The sequence below is a fragment of the Plectropomus leopardus genome, chromosome 7 (genome assembly GCF_008729295.1).
Source record: "Plectropomus leopardus isolate mb chromosome 7, YSFRI_Pleo_2.0, whole genome shotgun sequence".
Taxonomy (NCBI): Eukaryota; Metazoa; Chordata; class Actinopteri; order Perciformes; family Serranidae; genus Plectropomus; species Plectropomus leopardus.
Genome location: NC_056469.1, coordinates 23,454,175 through 23,470,990, shown reverse-complemented (window position 1 = coordinate 23,470,990; position 16,816 = coordinate 23,454,175). Strand labels below are relative to the sequence as shown.

General features: G+C 41.2%; 1 protein-coding gene across 1 annotated transcript in view; it reads left to right on the top strand.

Annotated features, from left to right (window-relative positions):
- Nucleotides 1-5,647, top strand: part of erfl3 (Ets2 repressor factor like 3) — a 63,348-nt gene extending 57,701 nt beyond the window's left edge. Inside the window, exons 3-5 of the mRNA XM_042489325.1 lie at nucleotides 2,378-2,493; nucleotides 2,664-3,811; nucleotides 4,377-5,647. Of these exons, the coding sequence (XP_042345259.1) occupies nucleotides 2,378-2,493; nucleotides 2,664-3,811; nucleotides 4,377-5,066 (1,954 nt within the window). The 3' untranslated portion in view covers nucleotides 5,067-5,647. The remainder of the gene's footprint in view (nucleotides 1-2,377; nucleotides 2,494-2,663; nucleotides 3,812-4,376) is intronic.
- Nucleotides 5,648-16,816: the final 11,169 nt, after the last annotated feature.

The window sequence follows — 16,816 nt, the reverse complement described above, 5'->3', positions numbered from 1 at the left end:
TGGTAGTTTTGGTGAGCAGCACGCCACACGAGCTTGTTATCTCCCTCACAGACAAACACACCGTCTTTGTTCCTCTTCTTGCTCTTTATCTCTTCCTCTTTCCTTCGCTCTGTCTCCCTCAGTGTGTGTGAGGGTTGGCAGCCAGGGATCTAGAGGTTACATAAAGTGGATGTGGATCTGGGGAAGAAAGCAGAGAGATGTTACATAAAGAGCTGTAGCTGGACAAAGGTTAATAAAAATGGAGCCTTGTACTGTAGGCAGGAGCCATGGGAGAGAGAAAGCATGAAAAAAAACAGAGAATGGCCATTACATAAACAGATAAAGATGGGGTGAATTATTGGTGGCTTTGCTTCCCTGTTACATAAAGAGATGGGTCCATCTAGCAAAATGAATGACAGAGACTGTTAAAACTGTCAAGCTGCCAATATGTGATATTGAAAGTATATAACAACTTATGTGGTCTATTACTAATACCGATATCGATATGTGCACCGTTTTTTTCAATTTTGTTTTTCAGTAAGTCTCTTCTGTTGTGGAATTAACATCATATTATGCATACTCTTATCTCGATGGCCCACAAGCAGATGAAGACATGACATACAATGCTTTTCACTGAATAATATTAATTAATTGCGAAAATACTTCAACTTAGGGTTGATGTTTTGTGCCTGTTCACTTTGTCAATGAAAAAAATACGTTTGTTGTATCATAAAGCCAACATGTTGGCTTATTCTGATATTTAATTTTAAAGCCAATAACTGCCAATTACAATGACAATGACCATGACCATGACCATGACCATGACCATGACTATGTCAACCCAAGTGGCACGTCATTGACGAATATCGTACTGTGTACATTTGCTTGTCTACTGATTGGGGAAAAAATGAAATTCTCATCTTTATTTTAGTTATTTCCAAAAGGGAGACTTTTTACACATTCTTCCATTCAAAAAATGGTTTTAAGTCCTAATTATAGAGATAAAACACTAGTTCAACCAAATCTAGCCTTTCGGTGTTCATTCTTCTAGGGGTCATTCTAACTAAAATTTTATTAAATCTGTAATACAGTGAAAGTGTAATACTTTCTGAATCAGTTATCACACTGTAAAATTCTTATACTGTTGCAAACCAATGTGTCAATATTATCATGCATCCCTGCTTACAACCCATTTACAATCAAAATTTAACATCATCCATTGACTTCTTTTCTTCAAATTGTTCGTTTATCCCTCCACACAGCATCCCTTCTGCTCCACAGCTCAGTCCATCCACCACCTCTCATCTGTCTGTTCTCTCTCCTCTCTTCGTCCTCTTCCTCATGCCCCCCCTCCGCATACTGGGTCTGCTTTGTGCAAATGTCATACAACACTCTGTAATATCTATCATTAGAAGGGAGGGGGAGACATGAAAGACTTGAGCTTATTAAAGTGTGTGCTTGAGGGTGCAGGCACATCTGTCATTGTGTCAATGACTTCTGGAACAAAATGATATTCCCAAATGAGGTGTACATTTTAAATTAAATGTTTTGGTGCTGTTAATAGGCCAAGGATTAGTATTCACATTTCTGGTGCTACAGGCTTCATTAACATTGCTGTACTTAACCCCGGTGTGTGTCTTTACATTTGTCTGCATGCATCAGGCATATGTGTGCACAGTCTTTTCTTAATATTTTGCTTTTTTTGAAAACTGTAATTATAGGTTTTTCAGTCAATATACAATAAATAAAAATATTTAAACATGCATACCCCACCCTCCAAGGACCCAGAAAAAGTAAATAAATTGGGGAACAAATAAATAAATAGGTAATTAATTAATTTAATTAAATGATTAATTAATTTTAAAAAATAGAATGCAAAAATGTATAATCATTCTAACAACAGTGACACTAGTCGAAAAATAAAAATATATATAAAAATAAAATTTAAAAAAACAGAACATGAAAACAAAAGGCCATTGATTTCTTTTCACAATTTGAAAAACAAAATATTGTACTAGTACAAAATTGTACTGCATATGCACATATATATGCATGCGTATGTATACACAGAAACACGCTTGTGAAGCATGCATACATATAAAACAATGTAAATATCCACACATATTCAAATACTGCATGTTAAACGTGTGTATTTTCTTTTAGCAAGTTTAAAAAGGTTTACTACTACTTTACATTGCCACCTAAAAAAGGTACTAATTCCAGTCAAAATATCCTGAGTTATTAACACATCCCCTATTCTCAGTCCAGATATTGAAAGTGTAAAGGGTAGTTAAGTCAGAGGGAAGAGATTTGCTACAGCATGTATGAAAAAGATAGAGTGAGAGTGAATTCTGTAGAGGGGGACCAGGTGAACATTTTGCTTTATTCTCTCTTTCAGATACTACTACAACAAGAGGATCCTCCATAAAACCAAAGGCAAGAGGTTCACCTATAAGTTCAACTTCAATAAACTCGTTTTGGTCAACTATCCCTTCATCGACATGGGCTCCACTGGTAAGCCTGGAGAGTCTAGCGCTGTGTGTGTGCATGCCTGTGCAAGTTCAGATATCTCCTAATCCCACAATAGGATAGCATGATTACATAGGATTACACAGGAAAACAGTATATATTATTTCTTAGTATTCTCCCTTTCTTTTTTTCTCTCCCTCCCTTTACGTCTCCAGGAAGCAGTGTTCCTCAGAGTGCGCCCCCTGTGCCGACCGGTGCGGGGACTCACTTCCGCTTTCCTCCTTCGACTCCCTCTGAAGTCCTCTCCCCCAACGAGGACCTGCGCAGCCCCGGTGGCATGTTCAGCTCTGTGGCCCGCCGAATGGCACGGGGATCCGTGAGCGATTGCAGCGACGGCACGTCGGTCAATTCTGAGATTGAGGAGGGCAACACAGGGGCAGGGGAAGAGAGAGGAGAACGGGGTGTGAGTGGAGGAGGACCTGGTGGTGGTGGAGGAGGTTACCGGAGTATCATCCATCCCCGTCTGTCTCATGAAACCCTGTTCCGTATGTATGGAGGACCAGGTAACCCTGCCGGGCACCCAGGCTCCCGAGGCCACACAGGGCACAGGATCCACCCAGAATCCCTGTCGCCCTTCCCAGTGTCCCCTCTGCCAGGGCCGGGAGGAGCTGGCCTCCTAGCACCTCCCCTGTCTCCAGCACTCTCCATGACCCCAACATCTCACCTCCCCTACACCCCCTCACCAACTTTGTCACCCATGTTAGGCTCCCACTTCTCCTTCAACCCAGAGGACATGAAGCGCTACCTACAAGCTCACACCCAGTCGGTGTACAACTATGGCCTCAGCCCCAGAGCTTTCCTTCAGTACCCCAACATCGTCATCCCGCAGCCACACCGGCCTGCGGCAGACAAGGCGGGTCTGACCGGAGAGAGAGGAGCAGCTGAGAGAGCCGAGAGAGCAGCGACGGCAGGGGGAGGAGAGAGAGGAGGAGAACGGCACCACCATCCACCTCTGGCTCACTCCGCCCACCACCACCCGCATCCTCCTCATTCTGCCCACCCTCACACTCATCCTCATCCCATGCACCACCCGCTTCACCTGGGCGAGGAGCCTCCGCACATGTCTCCCTTCAAGTTCAAGCTGCAGCCGCCACCACTGGGGAGGAAGCAGAGGGAGAGTCAAAGCCAGAGTAAACCCAGGCAGAGCTCACTGTCCTCAGGATCTGGGTCCATGTCGTCGACATCTGGCCTGGGCTCCTCGCTGTCGTTCGGCAGTGACCTTAGCTCAGCCAGCGGCTCAGGTCTCATCTCTGCATCCTCCTCAACGCAGTCCCTCAACAGTGCAGGACTTCCCAAGATAAAGGTGAGATACATGGACCAAAACATTACGCATTATGATCTGTGCAGGGAAATGTGTGACATGAATCACCACAAGATTACAACACTGCTTAACAATGTCTTAACCCTTTGAAACATGAGCAAAATGGCTTGATCTTTTTCAGAAACATGGGAAGAAGGCAATGAGCTACTAGAAATGAGCACAAATTAAGTAAAACCGTCAAAGAAAATTTTGCATAAATGAAAGTAAATGAAAAGCAAAAGCAAAAAATGAAATAATAATAATAATTATTATTATTATTTCATTTTTAATATAATTATGAATATTGTTTAAGGGACATTTTTACCGATTTTACCTACCTTTACATTTTACTCAGGTTTCAGAGGATTCAAGAAGATTTGTTTTTATTAAAACAAAATTTTGAATTTAGCCAATTTCATTTTTAAAAAATTGGCTTGAATGGTGTTCACTGTTTCTTAAAACAATGCTGGATTAAAATGTTATAATTTGTGGTCACAGAGTTCCTCCATCTAATGTTTTCCTGCATGTGTACATTATTGTCTCTGCTCTCATGTTTCCGTCTGTCCAGGTGGAGCCCATCTCTGACATCGAGTCAGAGGAAGAGGTTGAGGTGACTGACATCAGTGATGAGGACCCAGATGAGAGAGACGACGAGTTTGAGCTCTTCTCCACACGCCACAGAGCGCCTGACCACCACCACCACCACCACCACCACCACCACCACCTGGCCAATGGCACAGCCGCGCCCCAACATCAACCCCATCCTGATGAGGACCTGGACGAGGACGTCTTCAAAGCCCCTGCTCCGCCTCCACCTGGCCTGATGCCCTTCTTCACCTCGCAGCACACACACTCCAATGCGCATCGCCTGCTGCCCACCCTTAAGAGCGAACCGACCGAACCAGGGGACGGCAACACCCCCCCACCTCAGACGGGTTCAGCAGGAGCTCCCCAGACAAAGTGCATCCCTCTCAAGCTGCGCTTCAAGAGGCGCTGGAGCGAAGACCAGCGCATGGAGGCCTCGCAGGAGGAGTCTGACGACAAGAAAGTACGACCAGAGGAGGAGCGGGAAAGAGAGAGGCAAAGTAATGGACGGATGGAGATGGAGGAGGATGGGACAGGGAGCGGAGAAGGGGACAGTCCTCCCCCGTTGACGTACGAGGGCTCTTTAGCCACGCCGTTGGCCTCACAGCGGAGGGTGAGCGCTGAGCTGCATCGTGCCACTGCACAGCTGTCTCTGGAGAACAAAGACTGCTGATGAGAGACTCAGCCCAAACACTACTGCTCTGGTAGCACTGGAGGTGGCACAGGAGTATGTAAATGGCCCCTCTGTAATCCCTCCCCACACTGACAAACTAGATTCCTGAAACCTCCAGTGAACTGAGAGCACAGTCCAACATACACGCATAGAAAACCAACACCTCAAAGTAGGCTTGGGTGGTATCTACTTGTTCATACCTTCCTGGAATGTCACCAGGGTTTACGGTATATGAAGGTATCGGTGTGTGGCGCTAACACGCCCCACGACCCCTTGGCACCACCAACTGACGAGTTTGCGATGTTATTTAGGCTATCTTGCCATTTTCAGTCCACTCTATACACAGTACACACACAAAACATCTTTTAAATTCACGTTTTTCTCTTTTAACCCCAAAAAGAACTTCCACATCGCAGAACCTGTTGTTATTGTTTTGTTTTTGTTTTTTTTCAGCGCCCATGTTACCAGGTTAGAGCAGCTTCACTGACAGCGTGAGCAGCACTTGTCATCAAGAGAAATGGAGTCTTGATGATTTTTTTGGCATGACGTGCATGGTTTTCAGCAAATACAGGCAGTGAAAATGGCCTTTGATAATTATAATGACTCCACACCACCTTTTACTACAGTTTTGTGTCTTTATCTGTCACGGACATGAGGAAATTCAATTCAGTCTGTTTGAATCAACCTTTCCTGTTTACGTTTCAAAATAAAAGCGCCCCCGACAGCGTCTCTTTTGACAGAATCCCTTCAGACACAAGGCATTTTACTGTGAAACATGTGCAGGACCGTGTTGTTGACAATGCTGTAGCTTGTACAGCTTAATTGTCGAAATAAAGTAGTTGTAACAGTAGGCAGCTGCTCAGCAACAACAAATGCTGCCAGCGTGAACACACCCTTCTCATGCTTGCAGTGTGGCCAGGCGTAACCTCTAGGAATGTGAAGCGCACTGCATACAAAACAGCCTCAATACAGCCTCTCCAGTATGACGTTAATATAAAGATGAGGGTCCGTATTTTTGACTGTATTTAAAATTACACCATTTGGATTTCTAAATACCCTGATATACCGTAATACCGTGATACCACCCATGCCTACCTCAAAGACTCGTTCTGTCAGACCCCCCATCAGTCCTCTGTCTGGATCAGGGCTCTTCTGGGACACATCCTTTGGGAGGTGGGACTCACTCAGACTCAGCCATCCCAGGAACAGTGGGCTGGAATCAGAGTGAGGCTCCGTTAGGATGCCTGCCTCCACCTCCCACCTGGCCAGTGAAGCTCCAGATGCCCTGCCCCAGTAGCACAGCTCCTGCCTTCAGGCCCCATCAGTAGGATCAGCAGCCATTCAGCACTTTCCTCAGGGGACACACACACTCCCTATAAGCCCAGCAACACACCTAGGATGAGGATGTGCACGCTCTCCCCGATGCTACTTTTCCTTTAAACTGACGGGACTTTGATAAGTGCCTGTATCTAAAAACCCACAGCCCTGGAGCGACACGGAAGAGAGAGGACTGCAACGAGTAATCAAACTTTAGCTGAAAGATCATGGAGGGAAAAATATAAAGTGTGTCTCCAAGACTGAAGAGTGGGGCTGTTGGGTGTTGTCTGACTGACTCTTAAACTTGGCCCACTCCACTCAGGGAAGCCTATTGCTGTATGTTTATTGGATTCATACACACAAGCACACACAAGCAAAAAAAAAAAAAAAAAACAGTGAGGAGACTCACATTGGAAGCTTATGGACACTTAACAGTGTTCACTGCGACGCAACACACATTTACAACCACAGACTTTGACTCTGGCACACTGTTCTCTCAGAGCTTTTGACTTTTGTATAACCTTCCCTCTGTCTCTCTCCTGTCCTGCCCCTCTTTGTCTTGCGGACCACCTGTGGAAAGATCATGACTCCACTCACAGAAATAATTTTAACCCCAGGGAGATGTGAGGAGAAGAATGAAGAACTTCAGCGTAGAGGAAAAGGACTGCTGAGGGGGACCACGAGGGGAAGGCAGCAGGGGGAGGGAAAGGGGTTCCAGTAACTGTTAACTAGCCGTCTCATCTCTCCTAACATGGCTTTGTACACTGAAAATTGTTTCTCGGAAAGTCCCAGCAGCACAGAATCCTAGTTCACCAGCTAAAGCTCCTCTAACAATCATAGATAGTGTTTAACTTAACCAGCAAAAACACACACAAACACACACACACTGCCTTTCGCTCTGACACATGCTCCCTCTCGCTCTCTGTTCAAACCTCCAGCTCTGTAGTGGCGTCATCCTCAGATCCTGAGAGTGTGTGTGTGAGACTGCCAGGCCTATTAACTACACGAGTGCGAGAGCCTGAGAGAGCAGCGAACATCTTAGACCTCAGACACACACACACACACACACACACACACACACACACTCACACACACACTGCCTCTCTATGCCTTGTTTTTATAGCATGTACAATAGTGCAAACTGAGCTCTGATAACACACATACAAACTATATCTTTATATATTCTAAATGAAATTATTAAGAAAGTGAGATTTTAAAAGAAGCATTTTAATGATATGATTGATTCAGGATTTTTTGTAAGTGGATTATTTTGAGTGTCATGCTGCTCTCGAGGTAACGTGGTATGAAAGGTGGGGTGGGCAGAATGAAGAGGGGTGGGGGTCCGGGTTTTTTCTTGTACATTTGTTTAATAGACAAACGAGCCAGAGAAAAACAGCACAGGCCAGTCTACCAGAACAAGACCAGCAAGAGGAAAGGGAAAAAAAAAAAACACGGACTGGAACAGACTGCTAATGATTCAGATGTGCGGTTCAGTCTGCTGTTCACTTCATTTGCAGTAGCTTGCCCTTTCAGCACGCAGAACTCTGCTCTTTCCTGTCTGCACAGTCTCGCTCAGCACAGTAGGGTCCTCCCCAGCCCGAGCTGTGCTGGCCCCAGGCCACCTCTCCAGGCCCTTTGTGTGTGTGTGTGTGTGTGTGTGTGTGTGGGTGGGTGGATGGGTGGATGCGCTCAGCATTAGCCCATGGGTTGTAAAATAGTAATCCTGTCTTTTTTCTTTGGCCAGTTAGCACAATACTCAATAGTACACAGCAGCTCTGGATTGGGAGAGGGGGGGGGTTAAGGGGTTAATCATCGCTGTAAGATAGCCTGAAAAAGTTTGCCATGTTCTCAAAACCCTCTCCAGGGTTCCCACGGTCATGGAAAACCTGGAAAAGGCATGGAATTAATCAAAATCATTGAAAATTTTTGGAAAAAGTCATGGGATTTTTTGTGTATAATGAAATAGTTATAGTAATCTTCCGCGGAAAACCTTCCACATAATGTACCAAAACAGCAAATTCATTTTCTCTGGCTGTCGACTTTATGTACTTTGCAAAATACTCGGGCCACCATAGATTTGTTTTATTTGTTGTAATGAGTCTCTTTATAAGTAATAAGTCTCTTTATTAAAATACAAAGAATACAATAAACATGTACAGTGAATTAAAACACCAAAAAAAAGTCAGAGCAAAATGGCTTCTTCAGACTGAAGTCAATATTTAGTGTGAAACAAGGATCCATAACAAAAGGGAGCTAAAACTATCAATACTGAGCTTTGGACATGTTTTGAATTCACCCTGGTATAAAAACACCAGAAGCTTTGTATTGTAATTCTTATATTATCTGCCCAAGAGAGTTCAAGACATGCCAAGTGCACTAAATACTTTCAACTTTAGCCTGTTGATGTTGTTTTATTCTGAAATATTTGCACTTTTAACAGTGTCTACATGTATCTTCTGTTTGTATTTTAGTAAAGGGGCCACTGAGAAATAAATATGTATGATTATTATAATCTTGTTAGAATAACAAAGTTTAAGGCGGCCTAAGACTTTTGGACAGTACAGTAGTACAAATACACGTCGATGTGTTTCGTTTTGTTTACCACCACATGCGTAGCATCCTTTTTTTCCTGAGTTAACCTCTCCTTTCCTGTCGACAGCTAATTGAAATTATGTTTGAATATAGTTTGAAGCTTAAATGAGCGAAAAACACCAAGCAAGTCTGGTAAGAAAAGAAAGCACATCTCAATTAGGGACGTCTCAATCCAGTTTTTTTTGCCCCAGATCCTAATCCGGGTCATTTGATATTGAGTATCTGCCAATATTGAGTCCTGATCCGATATTTGTGTTTACCTGGATTATACAGCTGCACAGTGCACACTTCAATTACTTTAACATTATGCAAATCATTCTGGTGTATTTGCTTGACAGTTTAATAGCTCTGCAATGCAATACAAGAAAAAATGTCTGCATCCAAATTGTTCGTAAGTAGAAATATAAATGAGCAATGTATTCACAATTCCACTTCAAAGTCAAACTTTAACATTGCCAGTCACAACAAATGAACATCAGTCACAGATAAATTAGTTCACTCAAAATAAACAACAAAAAATTAAATTCCATCTTAAGTAGTGTAGCAGCTTAGCAGCTTAAATTGAACATGAAAAAAATCAGTTTGAAGTCGCAACACCATAATAAAAATCTGGATATTTGCCACAAATCATGTCTCCGTTTATGATACCTGTGTGACAGCGGACGTTAACAAGGGATCAGGCGGGGTGCATGCTCAAAATAACTGATTAAAATATGCGTCGATCGGGCCGATATCGATCCTCCCGATCAAATCCTGACATCCCTAATCTTGATTACTGGTCCTTGAAAAGTTTGGAAATTTTGTCTGGGAAAATGTGTGGGAACCCTGCCTCTCCTCAAACTATGCACATTCACACAAACACAAATGATGATACTTGTGATTACGTTTTTACATCCTGGAGCTTTTCACCCTGCAGCCGGGTCGTCTGATTGGCTAACTGAGCCGTGTTGACCGGCGTCCTGTCCCCGCCTGACCAGCGACAAGACGGATCTATAGCAGCGAGCTGTGAGATAGATGGCCTCCAGGCGGTCTGTGTAGCTGAGTTGATTGAATTTCCTCATCAGACCCTGTGGTCTGGACTGGAGCATGTCACAACACACACACACACACACACACACACACACACACACACACACACACACACACACACACACACACACACACACACACACACACACACACACACACACACACACACACACACACAGTCTCACCCCACCAAGCCCTGTGTCTGTATTTGAACTGACAGCTGCCTTATTACTACTTTTCATATCTCAGCAACAGATGAGGCATCAGTCTTACCTGCTGTTTCTTTCTGTTTCACTTTTCCTCGCTCTGTTTCAGACGTTGTCTGACTTCCTGCAAACTGCGGCGTGATCTGACTCAGTCATGAAATTGCGGGGTTAAAAGATTGATTGTAACGCAGGCTCTTTCACATCCTGTTTCAGGCCTCAAAGAACGGTAGACAAACAGCACAAACATTACATTTCTCTATCAAAAGAGTAAAGGTTTCTCAGTTTTTTTTCTGACGTCAATATTGCTATTGATTATTGTTGTTGTTGTTGTTGTTGTTATTGTTCTCATTGGGTTATTTACCTCTCCACCTGGCATTATTATTATTCCATGGCTCTGTTAGCTGTTGCTTTTTATGTTGTGTTACATCACTTTGGATAATGTGGAACCCCCCCTCCAAAAAAAACCTCCATTCCCTGTTTCAAACCATCAATCCCCTGCACCAGAGACCTTTTTCTTGTCTTTAGTTTTTACAAATGTAATATAACTAAAATGTGTAATATTAATTTTGATGCTGACAGAGAAATAACATTGGGGACTGAGAGGAAAGGGCAGCAGTGGAGGATTTTATTTAGGGACAGAGGGGGAGTGATTTTATCTTTTTTTGTCATGTATAGTAATTTTTATTTTATAATGTTACTTTTTTCTCTTTTTGCTTCTGTATATTTTTTCATTTTTGGGGGGTGCGGGGTGGGAGGGGGAGGGGGTTGTATCATTTTAAAAGAAGAAAAAAGATGTGTATTGTTTGACTGTGTAAAGGTCTATCTTCTCCCTCTTTCTCTTCTTTTGCCTCATCTCCCCGAGCAGTTACATAACACTCAGATGGAGAGATGAGAGTTAATACCATGATGTAACATTGAATTTCTCCACTTCTTTGTGTTTTTTTTTTCAAACTTGTAATTAAGCTGTAATCAGGGTTAATTAAAACCGGTTGAAACCCAATATGAATATCTCTGTTTGTTTATGTCTGCTCTTCTTTCATACATCCATATTTATTAATGACAATCAGACAGTGGAGTTTTATTACCGAGCGATTAGTAAACAAAAAGATTAACCCCCTGACTTTCTGTCTCCTCGGCAGCAAGCCGGCAGTCATGGGAGGCCCTTTGGTATTTACATTTTTGAAAATAATAGTTAATTTAAAAATAAACACTTCCTACAACTGTGCTTTCTAGGGGTATTTTTTTTTTTGTCTTGACAGAGGGATAAAACAAACAATAACTAACTAAATAAATACACAAAATGGAAAGACAAAAACTAAAAAGCAAACAAATAAAAATAATTAAATTAACATTCCATAATGCCAGGTTACATCATATTATTTATTTAAAAACTTAAATGTCTTAATAGCTTTTTTACTCTTAGCTGGTTCAACCCTTTAACGCCTGGACCATCATCAGTTTTCTTGTGCTGCATTTAGATGATGGCTTGATTTCTTTCAAAACACATGAAAAATGTAATGAGCAACTTGGCAAGAAATATCCCACAAATGGCAAAAAAAAGAGTAAAAGGTGGAAATAATAAAAATGAGTGAAACATACACAGAAAGCTATATTCACAATTCTCTCAATTATGGTGCAGAAAGAGGGGAATAAGAAAGAAAATAGTTATTTTGATTAGGGAAAAATATAAACATTTGGCACTTTCTTAAGGTTATTTTCTTGTTTTGGTTTTTGTATTTACTTTTTTCTCTCTTTTTTTAACCTATTTTCCAGTATTTTTCTCTTAACATCTTATTAATTTCTTGCTTTTCTTGCAAAGGTGGTCTTGAATTCCTTCCTCGCGACTCGTAACTTCCTGGAGTGTTCGCTGGTTGCCTAGCAACCATTTAGCACCAAGAAGTTGTCCAAACCGTGACCCGCCCTAACCCGGTTGTGCTTTTTTAGGCCTCCATATTGTACGTATTGAATAACCAAATTTAAAATTTAGCTTCGCGTGTGTCCGTAGGGTTTCGACGACATGTGACAGAGTCGGGCTTTTGTTTGCTGTTTCGCCGTTTTCACTCTAAACGCCGTGTTATGCTAATGCCATGCTTAGCTAACGGTTGCTAGCTGGAACTTTAACCTGATATTCAACGTACAGGTAAGAGAGCTTCAATCTGCTCCTTTAACTCAGAGCCAGACAGTCAGTCAGCGTATTTCCCAAAGTGTCAAACTATTCTTTTAAACGGAGCCTCACTAAACTGATTATGATTTGCACATAGGGCTTACATTTTTTTGTTTTCAGCCAGGGTTCCTACGGTCATTAAAAATCTGGAAAAGTCATGGAATTTGCAAGTAGCAATTTCTAGGCCTGGAAAAGTAAACACACCCTGAAAAGTGTTGGACAGATTCATGGAATTTCGTTTCACTAACCTGTATAACAATACATAATGTCGGACTGTGGGAAATGTGAAAATCCGATTACTGTTTTTACAGTCTGTCTGTGATAAATGGGCTGATTTTTGGTGATGTTTGAACCCGCCTTCCAAAACATGCCTTCAAAAGTTCAAAGAATAAAATGCCATTTTTTAATGCCGAAAAACTAAGAAAAATGCATTTTTTTTGAAAGGTTGCCAATTTTTTTTAAAAGAAAAGAGGCCCTTTTTTTTCTTGCAAAAACGTCCATGTGCTGATCAGTTCCTTTTTCTAAACTGTGACAGTTTCAGAGATCAGAGTCCAGGGGTTTATAAATTAATGAAAATGAATGATTGTGTCATGTGAATAGGTGCCTCATGCACATTTAAAGAGGCCACTTCTCCAAAACAACAGAGGAAGGAAGACTAAATCTGTCTGCAGATGTAACATTAATTAAGAAAAGATTATCTACAGAAGAAAAAATATTTGAAAGCAAAACAAAATTCTTGAGAGCCTTACTGAGTTATATCCCATCATATTTTTTATATTTTAATCTGGCAACTGAATTTTGAGTTTTATATATATATATAGCATTCCATGAATAAGTGCACGACAGATCAACGGCCTCTGTCATTTATATTGTCAAAATCAGCTTTATAAGAAACACTTACTTCAATTGCATGTGACGTTTCATATTTTTTTAATTTTGAAAGAGCAAGAACACGTAGGCTATCTTGGACTTCATGATCCCTGATGGATGAAATGAACACACAGACACACACTCATGGCTGCCATGATGCAGAGACCTCTGAGGTCATACGTTTAGCAGTGATAAAGAAAAGCACTTTGTCTGCAGTGCTGCTGCCCACTCACCCACATAATGCTCACATAAAGCTCACCCATTTACCTTTTAACGTGACGTCAGTACTAACTCCCTTGTCTTAAGCGCACTTACAGGCACATACTGTATGTGAGAGGAGGGGGATGAGCTGCTGGAGCAAAGAGCTGCTGGCCTTGGATGGTACTTATAGATTCTTAATGTCATATGGGACAAGTTAGAGAGAAAATGCAGTGAAGAACATGAAACACGATAAAACACAGGCTCAGCCTACCTATACATTAACAAAAGCAAGCAATATTTAAAATTAATACATAAGAGTCAACTTAAAAACATTGTTTAGGAGTATTAAACAACAGTGGCTCCCAGCTGGTCCAGCGACACAGTCCAGATTTTGCCCTCTTCATTAGTTCATTGTCCACGCATTATGTCTTCTGTTTGCTCTTTGTGGTCATGTCAAATTTATCTTTTTAAATACGTTTCTATGTGTGGACAGTCATGTTTAATGTATGTCTTTAAATGTGGACCCCAAGAAGATTAGCTGTGCTTTAGGGCACAGCTAATGGGGATCCTAACAAATAAACAAATAACCATTAGATAAATTATCACACTTTCAGTTTTATTTCACAAAATGTAATTAACACTTTGAGTTAGGACATAAACAAATAAAACAAAATGCAAGAATAAACAGAAACAGCACTTCAAAATAAAAGCCCTGTGCCAGAAATTCTCTGCACTTTAAAATAAGGTGTGTTTTTACAAACTTGACACATTAACAAGTCACTTGCAACCCACCAGTTGGGAGCCTCTGTGATACAAAACACAGTTTTTTTAAAGATTCAAATTTTTACCAATAGCACATTTTTTCAGTAACACTTGAAATAAATAACTCTTTTTGTTTCATAAATGAAATATTGTCTTAACTTAAACCTTAACTTAAAATGTCTTGAGCCTTAACATTTTCTTAAGAGCAGAATCGACTCCTGTCCTGTAATTATGCAAACGTGCATATAAGTACACCCTAAAGTAATATGAGGCTTCAGTTGTGTAAGCAGGTCAAATCAAAAAGGTATCTGTTAAATTTGTCTTTTTAATACGAAGTTTCCTTTTGTATCCCCAGACAGTGTTTTCTTACCGAGCAGCTGTGGAGGGATTGTAGCAGAAGGAGGGAATTTTGTGCTACAAAGACCAGCTTATTTGGAAAGGGAGAATGATTACAGCGGCCGATCAGTTTTTCAACTTTTACATGGGCAGGTGAGTAACAAAACCTGAAACTATCTATTAACCCTTTAAAGCCTTAGCAAATTGGTTTGACTTCTTTCGAAAAAATGGGTAGAAAGCAACGAGCAACTTAAAAAGGCCCAAAAATTTGCAGGAAATTACTTTTCAAAAAAGTAACAAGACAGTTACCCAAAAGTCAGGGAAAAAAAAGAAAATGAAAATTCTGAAATTTTTAAAAAAAATTTCTTGTAATATAATTCTAAACATACGATTAAAACAATTAAACATGTAGTTATCTGGACAATTTTTCCCCTGAGAATTTTCTAACAACTTATTTTCAGGTCTTTTTCTTGTCACTTTTTTACTCATTTCTTGCATTTTTTGGAACATTTCTTGCTAAAATGTTCATTGCCTTTCCCTGTGTTTTTTAGGGAAATCAATCCAATTTTCTTCAGTTGCAACGATTAAATATCTTGTGAAAGGCATCTCAACACAGCACAAGAAAACTGATGTTGATCCAGGTTTCAAGGGGTTAAATGGTGCAATCCAGAGCTCCGAGCAGGGGGGTTGCCAAAGGGTCACAATATGATTGATGGGACAGGAAAGATAGAAAAAAATATTGTTCTGCTGCGACAAAAATTTGCATTCTTTACGTGGTCTTTCTAATCTTTGTTGACTTTCTGTGAATTATTGTGAAGTTTTAGCTCCTCAGGCCTGATAACAGTAATTCACAATATGATGGACTAGAGGAGAAAATCACTATCGTTCAACTTCTCACAAGTCATAGACATGTCAAACTTGTAAGAGGCTTCATTTTAAGGGCTCAACAGTGAAAAATGTTGCAGTCAGTGCTGTAAATGATTCACTGACACAGAAGCCTCCGTGCTCCCAATATGCCAGCGTGTGACGTACGGCTCACGTAACCTGATTTTACCTTTGTTGACCTTGCTATGGGTCACTGTAAGAGTGTGCAGAGATTCCTTTCCCCCATCTGCCGACACACACCAGTCATCCAGGTGCTCCATTCACAGCAGAGGAGAGAGAGAAAGAGAAAGAGCGAGACCACAGGAACCACTGTGCTCTCTCACCTGTGCCACATCCCTCTCCCCTCGCTTCCTCTGAGCGCCTGCTTTCGCGGAAACCTGCGCAGTCGGCTCCGTGCTCCACATATAACCACAACCTATGCATTATGCACATGCTGCACAGCAATAGGCCTTTGTGAATGCACAAACACACACACGGATGTTGCATCCTCTGTAAGAGTTACGGTACAGTGACATACGGAGGCATGCTAGTAAGTTCACCACATCCTCCACCATACAGAGAAAAGCTGCACCGCACAGGAGTACAGCACTTTCACAGCGACGGCACTTTGTCACACCAAGCACAGATGAGTATGTGCGCACATTGATGTGGTTTGTTTGAAACTCTGGTACTTGTATTTCCTTTTTCTCCTTCATTCCCGCCAATCTTTCTGCTCAACCTGTTTTACCCTAAAAGAAATATCATAATAATTTCTCTCCCACACAGCGGACTGAAACATCAGTAACTGATCTGATGTTTTAAGGGTAAATACAACTTCATGAAACAGGCCTAACTTTGCATTTTTATACACCATCAGATCAAAAGATGCTTTACTTTACTCCCTCTGCTCTGTCATTTCACATTGAATATCTCCCCCTGTTGTTGGAATATTGCACAGCATATTACACAGCTTTAACTTGATTTAAAGTACTGTATTTTTTAATGCTGGTAACTGTGTGGACACATTTTATTCTTTTATTCAGTTGCCAGTTAGCTGATAACAGAGCTAGAATCTTGTGTTTGTTCATTAGTTGGTTTCTCGCTCTCACTTCATTCACTTCAGTCTTCGCTGTTACTTTATTAGTCATCAGTGCGTTAGCACAGGGTCAATGATACAATCAAATGTAGATGAGATAACAGCTAAGCTCAGCTATAAATATAAAAGCACAAGTTGCAATAAGGATAAAAAAGATAAAGACAGAATAAGATAAAATCATGAAAAAAAAATAGACAAAATAAAAAAAAACAACACAATACAATACAATCATCTCAATCATACAAAGGTATCAAGACATCCAGTTAAACAACAATAATACAGTAAAAAAAACAGCATCCATCACATCCAAACA